Source organism: Entelurus aequoreus, linkage group LG17 (assembly GCF_033978785.1).
Source record: "Entelurus aequoreus isolate RoL-2023_Sb linkage group LG17, RoL_Eaeq_v1.1, whole genome shotgun sequence".
Classification (NCBI taxonomy): domain Eukaryota; kingdom Metazoa; phylum Chordata; class Actinopteri; order Syngnathiformes; family Syngnathidae; genus Entelurus; species Entelurus aequoreus.
The window spans coordinates 26737495-26761883 of NC_084747.1; the positions used below are offsets into that span (position 1 = coordinate 26737495).

General features: G+C 32.7%; 2 protein-coding genes across 3 annotated transcripts in view; one reads left to right on the forward strand and one right to left on the reverse strand.

Annotated features, from left to right (window-relative positions):
* The window catches only part of LOC133632757 (CCN family member 1-like), a 42632-nt gene extending 27062 nt beyond the window's left edge, over nucleotides 1–15570 (reverse strand). The window contains exons 1-2 of one of the 2 annotated variants that reach the window (XM_062025408.1): nucleotides 15445–15570; nucleotides 5325–5437 (exon numbers count right to left, since the gene is read on the reverse strand). In XM_062025408.1, the coding sequence (XP_061881392.1) occupies nucleotides 5325–5396 (72 nt within the window). In that variant the 5' untranslated portion in view covers nucleotides 5397–5437; nucleotides 15445–15570. Of the gene's footprint in view, nucleotides 1–5324; nucleotides 5566–15444 lie in introns of those variants that run through there. The other variant, XM_062025407.1, reaches the window with a different exon arrangement.
* Nucleotides 1–24389, forward strand: part of zgc:64051 (leukocyte surface antigen CD53) — a 171342-nt gene that overhangs the window by 117182 nt on the left and 29771 nt on the right. The gene's annotated exons all lie outside the window — the stretch shown is intronic.

Genomic DNA, 24389 nt, shown 5'->3' on the forward strand with positions numbered 1-24389 from the left:
TATATATATATATATATATATATATATATATATATATATATATATATATATATATATATATATGTATATATATATATAATTTAGTTGTCTGTCAATATATAAAGTAGTTTTTTCATGCCAATGTTTCCAAAGGTCATTAAAAGTAATTAAATGGATTTTGCATAAGTAAAGGCCTTGAAAAGGATTAAAAAACATCAAATACGATGTCTAGAGCAAGGATTCCCAACATCTGCTACGTGTACCTTTAGTGGTACGCGGGCTCCATCCAGTAGTACATCAAATAATCACTTAATTAAATATAATAGATTTTATTTGATTTATTAATTAAGTACAGTGTTTTAAAATCCTGCATTAAAACACAGTGTTACTGTTCAAACTGGGTGTAACGTTACGGTGCCCAAAATTATTAGATATACTTGTTGAACAAAACCTCTGCTCGGTTTTTAATGACTACTTAGGCCTACTACTCTACTGCATTTTAATGTTGCTCATTATAATGGCACTTGGAGAGCCAAGTGTTTTCTGAGGTGGAGCTTGGTTAAAAATAGTTTGGCAACTGTTTATCTGGATCAAAATGTCATACAATTGCAATTGGCAACAAAAAAAAGACAACAAACCAAACCACCAGTTTTTCCAATTATGGGAAAAAGTGCACTTCAACGTTTAATATTTATTGAAGTGCACAGAAATTGAAAGTCTATTTTGTTGTTATGTTTCTTTACCTATTTGGGATCATTAAGCTACTGACCTTGCAGTTACAATGGTAACATTACTACAGTAATGAAAATATGTTTATTCCGTTTGAAAGGGTTGCTTGCATTAATATTATGATGTACTCTGATTACATTAGTGCTTATTTTGGCCACAGTTTTTGTAAACTTTACAACATTATCCTTGTCAAACGCTCACAATTGTATCTGTACGGACAAATGTATGCTTTTGAGCAAGTATAATAACCACAGTAAGACATGGGCATTACATTTCTTTTAAGTTGCATTTCAAAACACATTAATGTGAATGCCTTTTTGTCAAAATCAGGTTTGTTTTGCAAAAACACAAAATATGCAATATTTCACCCCAAAAATGTCCAAAGTGTGATATTTGATGTGAAGTCATTAGAGCCTTAAATATGTCAATAATTCATAATAACATTAATTTTAATTTATTATTATTTGTTGAGCAATGACTGTTTTTTTTTTTGATTTTTTTAAACACATTAAAATTTTTGGGGATCCAAAAGGGTCCTCCTCATAAAAGTATTAAAAATAAGTAAAAATTTGTATTTCTTTTTCTTTTACTTTCAACACTTAAATCCCTAAATCAACTTCAGATCAATCTGTTGATTATAAGTTTGTATTATTTTTTTCATGTTTTTTTAATGTGCGTGTGTTCAATGTGTGTATAATAATTGATGTGAAGTAATTAGAACCTGGAGTATGTCAATAATTCATAACAACATTGATTGTGATTCATTATTATTTTTTAAGCAATGACAGTTGTTTTTTTTAAATCCCACTAAAATTATTTTGGATCCAAAAGGGTTCCACTCATCAAAGTGTTCAAAATAAGTCATATTATTTAAAAAACTTTTATTCTCAACGCTTAAATCTCTAGATCCACTTCAGACCTATTCGTCGACATAAATGTTGTAATCATTAGTTCATGTTTTGGTTCGTTTTAGAACCTATTTGTCAAAGAAAACTTTTTTATGACAAAAACACAAAATATTAAATATTTCCCCCACAAAAATTAAAAGTGGAATATTTGATGTGAAGTAATTGGAGCCTTAAATATGGCAATAATTCATAACAACATTGATTTTTTATTTTTTTTTAGCAATGATCCAAAAGGGTCGCACACTAATAAAAATGTTACAAATAAGTTGTCGTTGTTTTTAACTCTCAACACTTAATTTTTATATCAACTTCAGAGCTATCTGGTGATTATATATATTTAATATGCTTTATTTATGTAAAACAGAATCAAACTAAAATACTTGGGGATCCGAAAGGGTCCAATTTATAAAAATGTTAAAAATAATCATACTTTTTTTTTTTTACTCTCAACACGTAATCTCTGGATCAACTTCAGAGCTATCTGTCGATTATAAGCTTTTTAAATTTGATTTATTCTTTTTATGCATAGATTTTTAGCGACATTTTCAAAACAAAGTCCCATTAAAATGATTGGGGATCCAAAAGGGTCCCACTCATAAAAGTGTTAAAAATAGGTCTTACATAATTTTTTATGTATTTAGTTTCAAGGCTTAAATCCTTAGATCAACTTCTGACCTATTTGTTAATAGAAATATTTTAATTATAATATATTATAATATTTAATGTCAAAGTGGAATATTTGAAGTGAAGTAATTGGGGCATTCACTAAGTCAATAATAATTGATTTTGATTCATAATTTTTTTTTAGCAATGACACTTTTTTTAAAATTCCACTAAAATTATTGAAGATCCAAAGGGTCCTACTCTTAAAAGTGTTGATTGTAAGTCTTTTGGGTTTTTGAAAATGTTTTTCTTATATATATATATTTTTTAATGCAAATATTGTCATTTTTTGTGACATTTTCAAAACAAAATCCCACTAAAATTCTTGGGGATCCAAAAGGGTCCCACTCATAAAAATGTTTTTTAAAAAAAAAGGTTTTACATTATTTTTTATGTTTTTACTTTCAAGGCTTAAATCCCTAGATCAACTTCGGACCTATTTGTTGATAGAAATATTTTAATTATTATTTCATTTATTTTTTTGTCTTTTTTTTATAACCTTTTTTTGTCAAATAAACTTTTTTATGGCTAAAACAGAAAATATGCAACATTTTCCCTCAAAAAAATGTCAAAGTGGAATGTTTGAAGTGAAGTAATTGTGGTCTTTGCTAAGTCAATAATAATGGATTTTTATTTTATTTTTATTTTTTTTTAGCAATGACAGTTTTAAAAAAATCTCACAAATTCTTGGGGCTCCAAAGGGTCCTACTCATAAAAATGTTGTTTATAAATGTTGATTATTGTTCATGTTTTTTTAATATACTTAATGTTTTTATGCATAGATTGTCATTCGTTGTGACATTAAAAAAAAAAAAATCACACTAAAATGATTGGGGATCCAAAAGGGTCCCACTCATAAAAGTGTTAAAAAATAGGTCTTGCTTTTTTTTTTTTTTAAATGTTTTTACTTTAAACACTTAAATTCCTAGATCAACTTTTGACCTATTTGTTGATAGAAATATTTTAATTATTATTTATTTTATTTGTTTGTCTTCTTTTTATAACCTTTTTTTTGTCAAATAAAACTTTTTTTATGGCAAAAACAAAAAATATGCAACATTTTCCCTAAAAAAAATGTGAAAGTGGAATGTTTGAAGTGAAGTAATTGTGGTCTTTGCTAAGTCAATAATAATAGATTTTTATTTTTGTAATTTTTTTTTTGAGCAATGACAGTTTAAAAAAAATCTCACAAATTCTTGGGGCTCCAAAGGGTCCTACTCTTAAAAGTGTTGTTTATAAATGTTGATTATTGTTCATGTTTTTTTAATATACTTAATTTTTTTATTCATAGATTGTCATTTGTTGTGACATTTAAAATAAAATAAAAATCCCACTAAAATTATTGCGGATCCAAAAGGGTCCCACTCATAAAAGTGTTAAAAAATAGGTCTTATATAATTTTTTTACGTTTTCATTTTCAACACTTAAATTCCTAGATCAACTTCTGACCTATTTGTTGATAGACATATTTTAATTATTATTTCATTTATTTGTTTTTCTTCTTTTTATAACCTTTTTTTTGTCAAATAAAACTTTTTTTTATGGCAAAAACACAAAATATGCAAAATTTTCCCACAGAAAAAATGTAAAAGTGGAATATTTGAAGTGAAGTAATTGAGGCATTCACTAAGTCAATACTAATTGATTTTGATTCTTTTTCTCTTTTTTTTTTTTTTTAGCAATGACAGTTTTTAAAAAATCCCACTAAAATTCTTGGGGATCCAAAGGGTCCTACTCTTAAAAGTGTTGTTTATAAATGTTTATTATTTTTCAAGTTTTTTTTATATACTTAATTTTTTTTATGCATAGATTGTCATTTTTTGTGACATTTTCAAAACAAAATCCCACTAAGATCCTTGGGGATCCAAAAGGGTCCCAATCATAAAAGTGTTAAAAACAGGTCTTATATAATTTTGTATGTTTTTACTTTCAATACTTAAATCCCTAGATCAACTTCAGACCTATTTGTTGATAGAAATATTTTAATCACAATTACATTTATTTTTTTGTCCCTTTTTTATAAACTTTTTTTGTCAAATAAAACTTTTTTTTATGTCAAAAACACAAAATATGCAATATTTTCCCACAAAAAAAATGTCAAAGCGGAATATTTGAAGTGAAGTAATTGGGGCATTCACTAAGTCAATAATAATTAATTTTGATTCATTATTTTTTTTGAGCAATGACAGTTTAAAAAAAATCCCACTAAAATTCTCGGGGATCCAAAAGGGTCCTACTCTTAAAAGTGTCGATTATAAGTCATGTTTTTTTAATGTGCTTTATGTTTGTATGCATATATATTCATTTTAAATATTATTTTCCAAGAAAAAAAAATCCCACTAAAATTAGTGCGGAACCAAAAGGGTCCCACTCATTAAAGTGTTAAAAATAAGTCATATATTTTTATTTTTTATTTTTTTTACTTTCAACGCTTAAATCTCTAGCTCAATTTCAGACCTAGTATTTGTATTTCATTTTTGTTTTGGTTTTCTAACCTTTTTTTCATGGCAAAAACACAAAATATGCTATATTTTCCCCAACAAATATTTCAAAGTGGAATATTTGGTGTGAAGTAATCGGAGCCTTGAATATGTCAATAATTCATGACATTGATTTTGATTTTTTATTATTTTTTGAGAATTGATCTTTTATTTTTTTTATCCCACTAAAATTCTCGGGGACCCAAAAGGGTCCCACTCATAGAAGTTTAAAAAAAGGGTCATGCATTTATTTTTGTTTTTACATTCAACCCACAAATCTCCTCATCAATTTTAGATCAATCCGTAGATTACAATATTTTATTATTTTTCTATGTTTTTTGTCTTTGCTTTAAGATCTTTTTGAACAAAAACAGCCCGCATGGCAGCTTTGTGATATTATAGTCAACATTGCAACTTTTCCTCCTTACATTTCACCTGCTTGCTCTTTTATTCCACTGTTTTATATATTTTTTTCTTCTAAGTAGTATTTTTTTAATGTGCCGCGGGCCGTCAAAAAAAATAGCTGCGGGCCTCAAATGGCCCCCGTGCCGCACTGTGGACTCACCATCACTGCAGCACTGCAGAGCATAAAGGAGGTGGAAAAGATGTGGCGCAAAGTGACCGTCAGAGGAAACATCCTTGTTGACGTTTGCAAGGAAGTGGTCTTCAGAGTTGTTGCTGATGAAATAAATCCACAACACAGGGTCCGTGCAATCAAGTAGGACGAAGTACAATCACGTAGGATGAAGTAGAATCAAGTAGTGTGAAGTGCAACAAAGTACGCGAGTCATCTGTGCAGCCGCGGCTCAGCTCTGCCTCATGAAGAGGTTTCCCCCAACAGGGCCCGTCCTTATAGACACACATGGCTCCGCCCCCTCCGGGTTACAACCAGGAAGTGCCGTGAAGGCGGGACATCACATGTGCTTTTGTGTGTGGTCATGTGATAAATTAATACATGAACAAATCTAGTAGTCTTGATAGTCTTTGCCATTAAGTTGACTGTGCACGTCTTGTCTTTCGTTGACTCCCACAAAGTGTTTATACTGTAAGTGTTGTACCTAATACACACCAGCGGTTTGATTGTAACCTGCTTCTTTGTTGTAGTTTTCATTAGCACATTTGGAGGCGTTGAAATCGCCATGTAAAATCGCTAATGCTAATCAGTAGCATGCGTATGGCATATCCAATAAAGCTAGCTTATTTTGAAAAGTGGTGCCTCACTTTTGCGTGCTTTCTAGCAGGCATGCTTGCTTTGCTGGCACGAAAGATTACTGAGCGACAGTGCGCTACGAATACGACTGTTTTCCCGCCAAGTGTTTGAGTCGCGTGTAATAGAGACGAGGAAATATGGCACCGTTTGATCTTATTCGAATCCGTACCCCAAAGTTCCGATTGAACTCATTCTGTACCTAAAAAAAGTAGCAAATAGTAAGCCATCCCTACTGCAGCGGTGTCCAAAGCCCGTTTTTTTTTTTTTTAAATATAACAAAAATTAAAAACTGTAATAAAGGAGCAAACAGGTGAAAAGTAACAACACAATGTTGTAATATTGATACTAATAACACTTTTTTTTTTTTACTTCAAAAAAGGTCATTATTAAAAAAAATATTAAAAACTTCTAATCGACAGATATTTCTGAAGTTGTAAGCAAAAATAATATATATTGATGTATGACTTATTCTCAACACTTTTATAAATGGGCTTAAAAAAAAGAAAGAATTAATTTAATGTCAACAAATAGACCTGAAGTTAATCTATAGATATTTAAATGTTGGAAGTAAAAAAAAAAAAATTATATACGACTTATGTTTAACAATTTAATGACTAGGACCCTTTTGGGTCACTGGGACCTTTAGTGTGATTTTTTTTTTTACTGTCATTGTTCAAAAAATAATAATGAATCATGGGAACATATTGCATTTTTTGTATTTTTGCCATAAAAACAGGGTTTTTTTTAAGTGGGGGTGGGGGGCATAAAACATGACTTCATGACAATGAATAGACCTGAAGTTTATCTGTAGATCTTTGAGTGTTGGAAGTAAAGTAAAAAAATATATAAATATATGACTTATGTTTAACAATTTAACGACAAAAACCCCTTTGGGTCACTGGGACCTTTAGTGTGTTTTTATTTTAAAACTGTCATTGTTCAAATAATAATAATGAATCACGAGAAAATATTCTATATTTTTGTGTTTTTGCCATAAAAACAGGGTTTTTGGGGGGTGGGGAGGGGGCATAAAACAACAACATTTTAAAATTTAATGTCAAGGAATAGACCTGAAGTTTATCTGTAGATCTTTAAGTGTTGGAAGTAAAAATAAATATTATTTAACTTATGTTTAACAATTTATGGACAAAGACCCCTTTAGGTCACTGGGACCTTGAGTGTGATTGTTTTGTTTTTTTTAAACTGTCATTGTTCAAAAAATAATAATGAATCACGGGAAAGTATTGCATATTTTGTGTTTTTACCATAAATACAGGGTTTTTTTTGGGGGGGAAAGGGCATAAAACAAACAAAAACATTTTTTAACTTCATGACAACAAATAGACCTGAAGTTTATCTGTAGATCTTTGAGTGTTGGAAGTAAAAATAAATATTAATATACAACTTTTGTTTAACAATTTAATGACTCTGACCCTTTTGGGTCACTGGGACTTTTAGTGTGATTTTTTTTTTTAAACTGTCATTGTTCAAAAAATAATAATGAATAACGGGAAAGTATTGTATTTTCTGTGTTTTTGCCATAAAAACAGGGTTTTTTTTAGGGGAGAAAACGGCATAAAACAACAAAATATTAAAACTTAATGTCAAGGAATAGACCTGAAGTTTATCTATAGATCTTTTAGTGTTGGAAGTAAAAATAAATATTAATATACAACTTATGTTTAACAATTTATGGACAAAGACCCCTTTGGGTCACTGGGACCTTGAGTGTGATTTTTTATTTTTTTTAAACTATCATTGTTCAAAAAATAATAATGAATCAAGGGAGAGTATTGCATATTTTGTGTTTTTACCATAAATACAGGTTTTTTTTGAGGGGGCATAAAACAAACAAAAACATTTTTTAACTTCATGACAACAAATAGACCTGAAGTTTATCCGTAGATCTTTGAGTGTTGGAAGTAAAAGAAAATATTAATATACGACTTATGTTTAACAATTTAATGACAAAAACCCCTTTGGGTAACTGGGACCTTTAGTGTGTTTTTTTTAAACTGTCATTGTTCAAAAAATAATAATGAATCACGAGAAAATATTGTATATTTTGTGTTTTTGCCATTAAAAAAAATTTTTGTTTTGGGGGAAAAAGGGCTTACAACAAACAAAAATGTCAAGGAATATACCTGAAGTTTATCTATAGAAATTCAACTGTTGGAAGTAAAAATAAATATTAATATACAACTTATGTTTAACAATTTAATGACTAAGACCCTTTTGGGTCCTTCGGACCTTTAGTGTGTGTTTTTTTTTTTTTCAAACTGTCATTGGTCAAAAAATAATAATGAATCATGGGAACATATTGCATATTTTGTGTTTTTGCCATAAAAACAGGGTTTTTTTGGGGGGGGGGGGGGGGGGGGCATAAAACAACAACATTTTAAAACTTAATGTCAAGGAATAGACCTGAAGTTTATTTGTAGATCTTTAAGTGTTGGAAGTAAAAATAAATATTAATATACAACTTATGTTTAACAATTTATGGACAAAGACCCTTTTGGGTCACTGGGACCTTTAGTGTGTTTTTTTTTTTTAAACTGTCATTGTTCAAAAAATAATAATGAATCATTGAAAAATATTGCATATTTTGTGTTTTTACCAAAAAAAACATTTTTTTTGGTAGAAAAATGGGCATAAAACAAAACAAAACAAACAAAAATAATAATAATGAATCATGGGAACATATTGCATATTTTGTGTTTTTGCCATAAAAACAGGGTTTTTTTTGGGGGGGAAAGGGCATAAAAGAACAACATTTTAAAACTTAATGTCAAGGAAGAGACCTGAAGTTTATTTGTAGATCTTTAAGTGTTGGAAGTAAAAATAAATATTAATATACAACTTATGTTTAACAATTTATGGACAAAGACCCCTTTGGGTCACTGGGACCTTGAGTGTGATTTTTTTTTTAAACTGTCATTGTTCAAAAAATAATAATGAATCGTTGGAAAATATTGCATATTTTGTGTTTTTACCAAAAAAACATTTTTTTTGGTAGAAAAATGGGCATAAAACAAAACAAAACAAACAAAAAAAATAATAATGAATTGAAAGCAAAACGGGAAAATATTGCACATTTTGTGTTTTTCCATTAAAAAACAGGGTTTTTTTGGGGAAAAAAAGGTCATAAGACAAAAAAAAAATACAACTTCATGACAACGGATAGAACTGAAGTTTATCTGTAGATTTTATACATATATATATTATTTTTAACAATTTAGTGACTAAGACCCGTTTGGGTCCCCGGGGCCTTTAATATTCACCTAAATTGATGGGCGCTCTAATGGTTCTAAAAATGAAAAATCTTCATTCCGTGTGTGCGCCCAAGTGGAAGAAGTTTGGTGTGGATGGTTGTCGATGGGAAAGCGATATCCAGCAGCTCTACACTGACGGTTTGAACTGTCGTCTGTCTTTCATAAACTGTTGAGCTCTGAGCTGACGTTCTTCCGGTGACGTGGATGTCGAGCATGTGCATATTGATACAAGCGTCGCATAGCAGTTACCGTGGCAACGGAGACGCCGCCACGCTCGCCTTGGACTGGAGGTCGGGCGCTTTTTAAAGGTTAATGCAACAGTTAACCTTTTACGACTGCGGTCTCTATTGCTATGGTAACTGCTCCGCATCAATAAACACATAACCGGAAGAACATCACCTTGAAGCTCAACTGAACCGATCTGATGAAAAGAGGAGACATTTTAAACCATAAACATTTGACAAAACAAAAGAACAAATTTTGCAGCGTTTAAAAGCTAACACTTAGCTCAGGGGTGTCCAAACTTTTTACATGAGGGTCATTACTCTAAAATCCAAGCATGCAGGGGCCATTTTCATATTTTGCACTTTCCAAACCAATACTATATATATATATACATATATATATATATATACATATACATATGTATATATATATATATATATATCTATATATATATATATATATATATATATATATATATATATATATATATATAGATATATATATATATATATATATAACCCTTTAGGGCTCCCCTCAAAAGGGTCTCAATCAAAAATGTGTTAAAACTGAGTCATATACTGTATTTACTTGATGCCCTTTTTTTCAAAGAAAACTTTGGTTTTTATGTTAAAAACAGAAAAAATATGCAACATTTTCCCCAAAAATATATTTCAAGTGTAAAATTTGATGTGAAAAAAATTGGAGCCTCAAATAGGTCAATAATTAATAACAACATTTATTTTGATTCATTATTATTTTTTGATCAATGACAGTTTAAAGAGAAAATTCCACTAAAATTATTGGGGACCCGAAAAGGTCCTACTCATAAAAGCGTTAAAAATAAGTCCTACATTATTTTTTATTTACTTTTAAACCAAAAGTAACCAAATTAATTTTACACATATACATCAATTACAATATTTTATTTATTTATGTTTTAATGTTGAGTTTACTTTATGCCCTTTTTGTCAAAGAATACTTTGGCTTCTATTTCAAAGACGAAAAAAATATACAATATTTTCCCCAAAAAAATGTTTCAAGTGTAAAATTTGATGTGAAGTAATTGGAGCCTCAAATAGGTCAATAATTAATAACAACATTGATTTTGATTCATTATTATTTTTTGATCAATGACAGTTTAAAAAGAAAATCCCACTAAAATTCTTGGGGACCCAAAAGGGTCCCTCTCATAAAAGTGTTAAAAATAAATCATACATTTTAATTTTTTTTTACTTTTAAACCAATAATTAGTTTTACACTTATCCGTCGATTACAATTTTTTATCATTTTTAGAAAAAAATGTTGTGTTTACTTGATGTCTTTTTTGTCAAATAAAACTTAGTTTTTTATGTTAAAAACAGAAAAATATATACAATATTTACCCCCAAAATAAATTTCAAGTGTAATACTTGATGTGAAGTAATTGGAGCCTTAAATAGGTCAATAATTCATAACAACATTGATTTTGATTCAGTATTATTTTTTGAGCAATGACAGTTTAAAGAGAAAATCCCACTAAAATTATTGGGGACCCAAAAGGGTCCCTCTCATAAAAGTGTTAAAAATAAGTCATACATTTTTTTGTAAAACTTTTAAACCAATAATTAATTTTACACTTATCCGTCGATTACAATTTTTTATTATTTTTTTGAAAAAATGTTGTGTTTACTTTATGCCCTTTTTGGCAAAGAAAACTTAGTTTTTTATGTTAAAAACTGAAAAATATATACAATATTTACCCCCAAAATATATTTCAAGTGTAATATTTGATGTGAAGTAATTGGAGTCTTACATACTTCAATAATTCATAACAATATTGATTTCGATTCGTTATTCTTTTTTGCAATGACAGTTTAAAAAAAAAAATCCCACTAAAATTCTTGGGGACCCAAAAGGGTCGCTCGCTCTCATAAAAGTGTTAAAAATAAATCATCCTTTTTTTTTGTGGAACTTTTAAACCAATAATTAATTTTACACTTATCGATTACAATTTTTTATTATTTTTTTGAAAAAATGTTGTGTTTACTTTATGGCCTTTTTGTCAAAGAAAACTTAGTTTTTTATGTTAAAAACGGGAAAAAATATATACAATATTTACCCCCAAAATATATTTCAAGTGTAATATTTGATGTGAAACAATTGGAGCCTTAAATATGTCAATAATTCATAACAACATTGATTTTGATTCAGTATTATTTTTTGAGAAATGACAGTTTAAAAAAAAATCCCACTAAAATTCTTGGGGACCCAAAAGGGTCCCTCTCATAAAAGTGTTAAAAATAGTCATACTTTTTTTTTTTTTTAACTTTAAACCAATAATTAATTTTACACTTATCCGTTGTTTACAATTTTTTATTATTTTATTGAAAAAATGTTGTGTTTACTTTATAGCCTTTTTGTCAAAGAAAACTTTGTTTTTTATGTTAAAAACGTAAAAATATATACAATATTTACCCCCAAAATATATTTCAAGTGTAATATTTGATGTGAAGTAATTGGAGCCTTAAATACGTCAATAATTCATAACAACATTGATTTTGATTCAGTATTACTTTTTGAGCAATGACAGTTTTTAAAAAAAAAATCCCACTATAATTCTTGGGGACCCAAAAGGGTCCCTCTAATAAAAGTGTTAAAAATAAGTCATACATTTTTTTTTAACTTTTAAACCAATAATTAATTCTACTTACAATTTTTTATTATTTTTTTAAAAACAAATTGTGTTTACTTTATGCCCTTTTTGTCAAAGAAAACTTGTTTTTTTATGTTAAAAACTGAAAAATATATACAATATTTACCCCCAAAATATATTTCAAGTGTAATATTTGATGTGAAGTAATTGGTGCCTTTAATATGTCAGTAATTCATAACATTGATTTTGATTCAGTATTATTTTTTTGAGCAATGACAGTTTAAAAAAAAAAATCCCACTAAAATTCTTGGGGACCAAAAAGGGTCCCTCTCATAAAAGTGTTAAATATAAGTCATACATTTTTTGTAAAACTTTTAAACCAATAATTAATTTTACACTTAACCGTCGATGACAATTTTTTATTATATTTTTAAAAACATTTTGTGTTTACTTTATGCCCTTTTTGTCAAAGAATACTTTGGCTTTTATTTTAAAAACGAAAAAAATATACAATATTTTCCCCAAAAAAATATTTAAAGGGTAAAATTTGATGTGAATTAATTGGAGCCTTAAATACGTCAATAATTCATAACAACATTGATCTTAATTCATTATAATTTTTTTGAGCAATGACAGTTTAAAAAGAATCATCCCACTAAAATTCTAGGGGAACCAAAAGGGTCACTCTCATAAAAGTGTTAAAAATAAGTCATACATTTTTTTTTTTTTACTTTCTTCCCATACATCTTTAGATGAACCTCAGATCTACATTTATTCCGCGCTTTTTATTTTTATTTTTTTATTTTTTTTAAATAGTACGTTTAAAATAATAAAAAAATAAAAAATGGACTTTGGACACTCCTGACTCAGCTAATTTTTTCCAAAAAAATTGCTCAGGGTTTGAATCCTCAAAGGTCTTACTAGGTCATAGGTCATAAAGGTCGGAAAAACAACAGGTGTGATGGGAAACAAAGTCCATCCTTGTAAAGAGAAGAACGGAACAACAACATCCTGTTTCCCCGAGTGGCCACGGTCCAGGAAATGTTGGCCTCACCTCCGTTTTCTCACGGCCGGCGGGGAAAAATGACATCAAGTAACAAAAAATATGAGCAAAATGAGCTAAGAAAAAGCTTGCATGCTAACAGTACTATGGTAACACGCTAACAATAACATGCTTACAGTTAGCATTTGTGAAATACCGAAATATATGACACTGAATTGTAAACCTGCTAAAGTAAATGTAAAATATATTAGTCTGAGGTGTGAACCTGAAAAATGTGTTTAAAATGCTAACGTTAGCATGCATCAAGTATTAAAATATAACTGAGGTGTTGTTAAAAAAAAAAAAAAAGCTAGCTAGCGCACATTAGCATGCTAGCATGCTATCATTCGTCAAGTAACAAAACATAGGATGCTGAAATGTACACCTGCAGAATTAGTAAAACAACTAGCATGCTAATATTAAAATGCTAACGATTGTGCCGCAGGCGGTTAAAACCTTAGCTGCAAGCCGCAAATGGCCCCCGGGGCCGCGCTTTGGACTCCCCTGATATATAGCCTTGTCTTGCTGCAACACGGACCATAAAGGCCAGATTTTTTTGACACTGACTCCATGTCACTGAATATTTTGCGTTTGAATTTTGTGAACTGATTTTTTTTTTCTTCTTTTTTTTTACATCAAATTATGCTGACAATTTCATTGACGTGCTACTGATTAGCATTAGCGACTTTACATGGTGATTTTCCATGCCAACAAAACAAGAAGAAGGCGCTCAAATGTATGGTAAGACTTCACTTACCAAAATGCGTTAGCTCGATGCTAGCTTGCATTAGATCTGCCATAGAAGTTCTATCGATTAGCATTAGTGACTTTACATGGCGATTTTCCATGCCAACAAAAGCAAGAAAGTGGCGCTCAAAAGTACAAGAAGGCTCCACTTTTCAAAATGCGTTAGCTCTATGCTAGCTTACTTTGAATTTGCCATACACGTTTTACTGATTAGCATAAGCGATTTCTCATGGCAATTTTCCATGCCAACAAAACAAGAAGAAGGCGCTCAAAATTACAGGACATTCTCCTAAATGCGTTAGCTCAAGGCTAACTTACATTAGATCTGCTATAGATGTTCTACCAATTAGCATTAGAGACTTTACGTGGCAATTTTCCATACCAACAAAAACAAGAAGAAGGTGCTCGAAAGTACGGTAAGGCTCCACTTCCCAAAATGCGTTAGCTCGATGCTAGCTTACATTGAATTTGCCATAAACGTGCTACCGATTAGCGATTTTTAATGGCAATTTTCCATGCCAACAAAACAAGAAGAAGGCGCTCAAAATTACAGGAAGGGTCCATTCTCGTAAATGCGTTAGCTCAAGGCTAACTTACATTACATCTGCCATAGATGTTCTACCCATTAGCATTAGCGACTTTACATGGCGATTTTCCATGCCAACAAAACCAAGAAGGTGGCGTTTAAAAGTACAGCAAGGATCCACTTTCCAAAATGTGTTAGCTCGATGCTAGCTTACTCTGAATTTGCCATAGACGTTTTACTGATTAGCATAAGCGACTTTACATGGCGATTTTCCATGCCAACAAAACAAGAAGAAGGCACTTGAAGGTACAGTAAGGTTCCACTTTCCAAAATGCGTTAGCTCGATGCTGGCTTACTTTGAATTTGCCATAAATATGCTACCGATTAGCGATTTCTCATGGCAATTTTCCATGCCAACAAAACAAGAAGAAGGCGCTCAAAATTACAGGAAGGGTTCTTTCTACAAAATGCGTTAGCTCGAGGCTAACTTACATTAGAGCTGCCATAGATGTTCTATCCATTAGCATTAGCAAATTTACATGGCAATTTTTCATGCCAACAAAACAAGAAGAAGGCGCTCAAAATTACAGGAAGGGTTCTTTCTACAAAATGCGTTAGCTCGAGGCTAACTTACATTAGAGCTGCCATAGATGTTCTATCCATTAGCATTAGCAAATTTACATGGCAATTTTTCATGCCAACAAAACAAGAAGAAGGCGCTCAAAATTACAGGAAGGGTTCTTTCTACAAAATGCGTTAGCTCGAGGCTAACTTACATTAGAGCTGCCATAGATGTTCTATCCATTAGCATTAGCAAATTTACATGGCAATTTTTCATGCCAACAAAACAAGAAGAAGGCGCTCAAAATTACAGGAAGGGTTCTTTCTACAAAATGCGTTAGCTCGAGGCTAACTTACATTAGAGCTGCCATAGATGTTCTATCCATTAGCATTAGCAAATTTACATGGCAATTTTTCATGCCAACAAAACAAGAAGAAGGCACTCAAATGTATGGTAAGTCTCCACTTACCAAAAATGTGTTAGCTCAATGCAAGCTTCCATTAGATCTGTAGCACCTTGATGGGCAGGAGCAGGGACAAGGTCCACATTCTGCATTTTTGACATTCCTGCGCCACAAAGGCAGGATGCGTGCACTCTGCGTGCTGCGTCATGCTCACTGGAAGGATGGACTGCCAACTGCAGCCTGGCCCCGTGCCGGCCATTGTTTGTGGCATGAAAACATTGCAGGGGTCAGAAGTGGTCTGCCGTCACTTCTTCTTCTTCTACCAAACGCCCGCGTGGTCTACCCAGGCCGGATTTGCTGAAGGTTGGTGTGAACTAAAACCCGAGCAAGGAAAATACCGTATATCCCGGACTATAGAGGTATATAAGCCACGCCCCACAACATTTTTGAGGAAAACAAATGTTTTTTCATATATAAGTCGCACCTGACTATAAGTCGCACATATATACGTTGTGAAATGAGTTATTTACACAGTAAATGTTTATTTACATACCTTAATTGTTGCCTAACGCTGTCTGTAACACGGCAGTAAAATGGCTGATCCAACAAAACAGAAGTCACCGTCATGGACCCACTAGCTGCGCAAGCTAGCTCTCCAATCAGCTAAACAGACTCAATAACTCCACGGTGATGTTTTGGTGAATTTACTGAGGAATTTGCGAAAGTGAAACAATACAAAAATAATGCCGTTGTAAGTTAATAATACTTACCCCATGTAACTTGACACCTGACATACAGTATGCTAACTGCTACCATGCTAACTGTTAGCTATGATACTTCACAAATGCTAACTGCTAGCATGCTAACTTTTTAAGCAAATGTGACACTTTTTTAGTTCATTTCGCAGCCGTACACCTTAGAGTCTTATAACCTGGTATGTGACAAATGCTAACTGTTAGCAACATGCTGAGTTCTTTGTGCTAATTTTGCAACAGTTTACCCCAGAGTCATGTAACTTGACACCTGACATACAGTATGCTAACTGCTACCATGCTAACTGTTAGCTATGATACTTCACAAATGCTAACTGCTAGCATGCTTACTTTTTAAGCAAATTTGACACTTTTTTTGTTAATTTCGCAGCCGTACACCTTAGAGTCTTATAACTTGGTATGTGACAAATGCTAACTGTTAGCAACATGCTGAGTTCTTTGTGCTAATTTTGCAACAGTTTACCCCAGAGTCATGTAACTTGACAACTGACATACAGTATGCTAACTGCTACCATGCTAACTGTTAGCTATGATACTTCACAAATGCTAACTGCTAGCATGCTTACTTTTTAAGCAAATTTGACACTTTTTTTGTTAATTTCGCAGCCGTACACCTTAGAGTCTTATAACCTGGTATGTGACAAATGCTAACTGTTAGCAACATGCTGAGTTCTTTGTGCTAATTTTGCAACAGTTTACCCCAGAGTCATGTATCTTGACACCTGACATACAGTATGCTAACTGCTACCATGCTAATAGTTAGCTATTATAATTAACATATCCTAAACTGGTAGCATGCTAACTTTTTAAGTAAAGTTGACATTTTTTTAGTTAATTTCACAGCCGTACACCTTAGAGTCCTATAACCTGGTACCTGACGAATGCTAACTATTAGCAACATGCTATTTTATTTTTTTTGTTAATTTTGCAACAGTTTACCCCAGAGTCATATAACTCGACACCTGACATACAGTATGCTAATATGCTAACATTTAGCTATGATACTTAACATATCCTAACTGCTACAATGCTAACTTTTTAAGCAAATTTGACACTTTTTTTACTTAATTTCGCAGCCGTACACGTTAAAGTCTTTTAACCTGGTACCTGACGAATGCTAACTGTTAGCAACATGCTTTTTTTTAAATTTTGCAACAGTTTACCCCAGAGTCATATAACTCGACACCTGACATACAGTATGCTAACATGCTAACATTTAGCTATGATACTTAACATATCCTAACTGCTACAATGCTAACTTTTTAAGCAAATTTGACACTTTTTTTACTTAATTTCGCAGCCGTACACGTTAAAGTCTTTTAACCTGGTACCTGACAAATGCTAACTGTTAGCAACATGCTATTTTATTTTTTTTGTTAATTTTGCAACAGTTTACCCCAGAGTCATATAACTCGACACCTGACATACAGTATGCTAATATGCTAACATTTAGCTATGACACCTAACATATCCTAACTGCTATAATGCTAACTTTTTAAGCAAATTTGACACTTTTTTTACTTAATTTCGCAGCCGTACACGTTAAAGTCTTTTAACCTGGTACCTGACAAATGCTAAATGTTAGCAACATGCTATTTTATTTTTTTTGTTAATTTTGCAACAGTTTACCCCAGAGTCATATAACTCGACACCTGACATACAGTATGCTAATATGCTAACATTTAGCTATGATACTTAATATATCCTAACTGCTACAATGCTAACTTTTTAAGCAAATTTGACACTTTTTTTACTTAATTTCGCAGCCGTGCACGTTAAAGTCTTTTAACCTGGTACCTGACGAATGCTAACTGTTAGCAACATGCTATTTTATTTTTTTTGTTAATTTTGCAACAGTTTACCCCAGAGTCATATAACTCGACACCTGACATACAGTATGCTAATATGCCAACATTTAGCTATGATACTTAACATATCCTAACTGCTACAATGCTAACTTTTTAAGCATTTTTGACACTTTTTTTACTTAATTTCGCGGCCGTACACGTTAAAGTCTTTTAACCTGGTACCTGACGAATGCTAACTGTTAGCAACATGCTATTTTATTTTTTTTGTTAATTTTGCAACAGTTTACCCCAGATTCATATAACTCGACACCTGACATACAGTATGCTTATATGCTAACATTTAGCTATGATACTTAACATATCCTAACTGCTACAATGCTAACTTTTTAAGCAAATTTGACACTTTTTTTACTTAATTTCGCAGCCGTATACGTTAAAGTCTTTTAACCTGGTACCTGACGAATGCTAACTGTTAGCAACATGCTATTTTTTTTTTTTTGTTAATTTTGCAACAGTTTACCCCAGAGTCATATAACTCGACACCTGACATACAGTATGCTTATATGCTAACATTTAGCTATGATACTTAACATATCCTAACTGCTACAATGCTAACTTTTTAAGCAAATTTGACACTTTTTTTACTTAATTTCGCAGCCGTACACGTTAAAGTATTTTAACCTGGTACCTGACGAATGCTAACTGTTAGCAACATGCTATTTTATTTTTTTTGTTAATTTTGCAACAGTTTACCCCAGAGTCATATAACTCGACACCTGACATACAGTATGCTAATATGCTAACATTTAGCTATGATACTTAACATATCCTAACTGCTACAATGCTAACTTTTTAAGCAAATTCGACACTTTTTTTACTTAATTTCGCAGCCGTACACGTTAAAGTCTTTTAACCTGGTACCTGACAAATGCTAACTGTTAGCAACATGCTATTTTTTTATTTTTTGTTAATTTTGCAACAGTTTACCCCAGAGTCATATAACTCGACACCTGACATACAGTATGCTAATATGCTAACATTTAGCCATGATACTTAACATATCCTAACTGCTACAATGCTAACTTTTTAAGCAAATTTGACACTTTTTTTACTTAATTTCGCAGCCGTACACGTTAAAGTCTTTTAACCTGGTACCTGACGAATGCTAACTGTTAGCAACATGCTATTTTATTTTTTTTGTTAATTTTGCAACAGTTTACCCCAGAGTCATATAACTCGACACCTGACATACAGTATGCTAATATGCTAACATTTAGCTATGATACTTAACATATCCTAACTGCTACAATGCTAACTTTTTAAGCAAATTTGACACTTTTTTTACTTAATTTCGCAGCCGTACACGTTAAAGTCTTTTAACCTGGTACCTGACGAATGCTAACTGTTAGCAACATGCTTTTTTTTTTTTTTTTGTTAATTTTGCAACAGTTTACCCCAGAGTCATATAACTCGACACCTGACATACAGTATGCTAATATGCTAACATTTAGCTATGATACTTAACATATCCTAACTGCTACAATGCTAACTTTTTAGGCAAATTTCACACTTTTTTTACTTAATTTCGCAGCCGTACACGTTAAAGTCTTTTAACCTGGTACCTGACGAATGCTAACTGTTAGCAACATGCTATTTTTTTTTTTTTGTTAATTTTGCAACAGTTTACCCCAGAGTCATATAACTCGACACCTGACATACAGTATGCTAACATGCTAACATTTAGCTATGATACTTAACATATCCTAACTGCTACAATGCTAACTTTTTAAGCAAATTTGACACTTTTTTTACTTAATTTCGCAGCCGTACACGTTAAAGTCTTTTAACCTGGTACCTGACGAATGCTAACTGTTAGCAACATGCTATTTTATTTTTTTTGTTAATTTTGCAACAGTTTACCCCAGAGTCATATAACTCGACACCTGACATACAGTATGCTAATATGCTAACATTTAGCTATGATACTTAACATATCCTAACTGCTACAATGCTAACTTTTTAAGCAAATTTGACACTTTTTTTACTTAATTTCGCAGCCGTACACGTTAAAGTCTTTTAACCTGGTACCTGACGAATGCTAACTGTTAGCAACATGCTATTTTTTTTTTTTTGTTAATTTTGCAACAGTTTACCCCAGAGTCATATAACTCGACACCTGACATACAGTATGCTAACATGCTAACATTTAGCTATGACACCTAGCATATCCTAACTGCTATAATGCTAACTTTTTAAGCATTTTTGACACTTTTTTACTTAATTTCGCAGCCGTACACCTTAAAGTCTTTTAACCTGGTACCTGACGAATGCTAACTGTTAGCAAAATGCTTTTTTTTTTTTTAAATCAAATTTGCAACCGTTTACCACAGAGTCAAATAACTTGATACTTGACATATGCTAACTGCTTTCATGCTAACATTAGGATGTTAACAGTTACAAAACTATGCAAATTGTAAGGAAAAGTACAATATGGTATGGTATATGACAACAAAAATGGAGTTTGCATGGAGACTCCTGGACACTGACGCTGCCTTTCCCCTCGTCGAACGTCAGCGTTCCTAAACGGGTATTTAGTCCGGTGGGGTAAACAAACCACGCGTTTCAAAGGGACTTTAGTGTGGGCGCTGCCGCCGCGGCCCACAGACAGAGCGTGTCCTGTTAGCGGCGGGTGGAAAGGTAGCGCCTCCACACAGCACCGCCTGTGATTCAGCGGGGGAAATGTTATCTCAGTCAGGGTGTCAACAGAAAAAGGCTCCAGGGCTCACCTCCGGGAATCGGGACACAAACGCATAACAGCCCACTGTGGGGCGCGGCAAACAGAAATGAAGTCATGTTGGATGGAGACATGGCAGCGTGGGCGTGAGTGGAAGTCGTGCCACCAAACAAACCTCCGTGGACCCCGGGCAGTTTCCCTTCGCAGAGTCGTGTGAACGCAGTGTGACCTCTAATTCCCGGATTTTTGGACCCACAGTAAAGCTCTCGTTCAACCTTTTTGGAGAAGAGGCACTGATTTTAGAGATGAAGCATTCAACTTCCACTTGAAAACTTACTTATATACTCTTATGGTCCAGGGGTGTCCAAACAATACCCCGCCAGATGTCATGAGTTTTACAAGAAATCTGGCCTGCCGGGTGTTCATTTTAAATATCTGACAAACCGTGAGTAGAGCAGGTCAATGGCCATGAACACAGCACAGCATTTATTTATATGAACAAATCCAAACAACCTTCCCTAGTCATGGTGCAAAAAAATATTTAAAATGCAACCAAAACAGGAAGTCTACACACATAAGAGAATGAGCACGTTCAGCAACACGGAATGTCCTTCATACCGACAGCCATCAGACTGTATAATGCATATGTTCCTTGACTGCACTTAAATGTAGAGTATATGTAGAATATATTTATATTATTCATATATTATATGAATAATATATTATTATTATTTATTATTATTGTCTATTGTGAGCGAACTGTGGTGCTGAATTTCCCCCAGGGATCAATAAAGTACTTTCTATTCTATTTTATTCTATTCTATTCTATTCTATAAGGGGTCTGTGTTAGAATAATTATGTATAAGTTATCACCCAACTCTTATGCTTACAGGCCGTTGCTATAGTTATTATCAATTGTGCTGAAGTTGTACTTTTCCATCTGTGCAAAGGGACAACTTGCAATCTTGGATTGCGAGTGTCCAGACCTGCTGACTGCCAAGGGCGAACATCGAGTACCTTGACGCAGACAAAGCAGAGACAGGGCGATATCACGAGTGTCAGCACATTTCCATTTCTGAATAATCATATATTGTGTCGAACTGGGACTGCTGAAATTACCCCCCCCCCCCCCCCCCCCCTTTCCTTCAGAAGCAGCCTCAGTGATGTAACCAGGGACCTCCCGAATAAATAGAGGAGCACGTGGGCTGTGCCTTGGAGCGTAGGTTGGAACTGTAACTAAGTGTACAGCCCAATACGTCTCTCCACATGAGTAGAATTTAACTCTGTCTCTGCCTGATTCCTTGCTTCTTGTCTGTTTAATAGATGTCATCGGTGTTTGAACCTGACAGTATGAAAAATATAATCAATTTTCAAATAATTAGCTATTCTTATTTGTAACGAATTTAAAAAAAATCAAAAATAGTTGTAACAGATTTTAATCCATTTTGTTTTCTGTCCATGCTAACTGCTAGCATGCTAACTTTTTAAGCAAATCTGACACTTTTTCAGTTAATTTCGCAGCCGTACACTTTAGAGTCATATAACCTGGTACGTGACAAATGCTAACTCTTAGCAGCATTCTAATTTTTTTTGCTAATTTTGCAATCATTTACCCCAGAGTCATGTAACTTGATACCTGACATACAGTGTTGCTAACTGCAAGCATGCTAACAGTTAGTGATGATACTTGACATTTAACTGCTAGCATGCTAACTTTTTAAGCAAATCTGACACTTTTTCAGTTAATTTTGCAGCCGTACACTTTAGAGTCATATAACCTGGTACGTGACAAATGCTAACTGTTAGCAGCATTCAAATTTGTTTGGCTAATTTTGCAATCATTTACCCCAGAGTCATATAACTTGATACCTGACATATAGTGTTGCTAACTGCTATCATGCTAACTTTTTAAGCAAATTCGACATTTTTTTCAGTTAATTTCGCAGCCGTACACCTAAGAGTCATATGACCCGGTACCTGATCAATGCTAACTGTTAGCAGCATGCTAACTTTTTTGCTGATTTTGCAACCGTTTACCTCAGAGTTACATAGCTTGACACTTGACTTATGCTAACTGCTAGCATGCAAACATTAGCATGATAACGGTTAGTGTCGATACTTGACATATGTTAACTTTGTAAGCAAATCTGACACTTTTTTAGCTAATTTCGCAGCCGTACACTTTATGCCCTGGTACGTGATAAATGCTAACTGTTAGCAGCATGCTAACTTTTTTTTTGATTATTTTGCAACCGCTTACCTCAGAGTTATATAACTTGATGCTTGACTTATGCCAACTGCTGGCATGCAAACATTAACATGCTAACAGTTAGTGTCGATACTTGACATGTGTTACCTTTGTAAGCAATTTTGACACTTTTTTAGCTAAATTCGCAGCCGTACACTTTAGAGCAGTGGTCCCCAACCACTGTGCCGCGGCCCGGTACCGGTCCGTGGATCGATTGGTACCGGGCCGCACAAGAAATTTAAAAAAAAATTTTTTTTTTTTTTTTATTAAATCAACATAAAAAACACAAGATACACTTAAAATTAATCCTCTCCCATTTACACTCATTCACACAAAAGGGTTGTTTCTTTCTGTTATTAATATTCTGGTTCCTACATTATATATCAATATAGATCAATACAGTCTGCAGGGATACAGTCCGTAAGCACACATGATTGTATTTTTTTATGACAAAAAAAAAAATCTGTGGTATCTGTGTAAGCAGCTTTTATCTACAGATTTTCGCCATTTCTAGAAGTTGTTTTGTAACTATCTCGTCCGAGATATTTCATCCAAAGGCTTTCAAACTTTACCCAGACATATTACAAATATGCATATTTTTGAACAGTTGCAAGGTAAGGTAAAAAGGTAAAAAAAAAATTTAAAAAAATGCATTTTACCGTTACATTTTTTTGTGGGTTTTACACCAAATTACTTTAATTGAAAAACTGTAGCAATGTTGTATTATGTAAAAATCTTGGTGGCTGAGCAGCCAGTTTGATTTTTTTACCTTAAAATCTATAGCCATTTATTAACAGTGCATTACTATAAATTGAAAAACTGTACAAGGTCACTTTTGATGCAACATTCTGCCGACCGAGGTGCTACTTTTTACTGTAAAATCAGCAGAGTGAAGCAAGTAAATTGAACATGCAAGCAAATCGTTCATTTATATAACCCAATGCAAACAACCTTCCCTAGTCATGGCGCTAAAAAACTGCAACCAACACAAAAAGTGAGCAGACTTTGTGGATATTGTAAAAACAAAACAAAAAAAACGTCCAAGCTCACACATAATTAAAAATTACACCCATTTAAATCCAATGCAATGCATGATGGGAAAAATGCAAAACCCTCTCTCCACACTTATCGATTTTTAGCTGCTTGATATTTCTGATTGATTACACAACTTTAAGGAGGAACAAGCAACAAGTTGACAATACCAAAGAAATAAAGACAAAACAGGATTTAGCAATGTTAAGATGTTATTTAAAATATGAATTATATCGCCAATAAAAGTCAATATCTGATGTTTTTAGTGCCTGGCTGAGAGCATTTACTGTTGACAGCCTTGTAAATATGTTTTTTAACATAATTATAGCCTTCTAAACATGGAATAAAATCCATATAGTCACCTTTACACTCCTTTCACCCAATATAGTACTGTACATTACAGTACTCACTGGTAG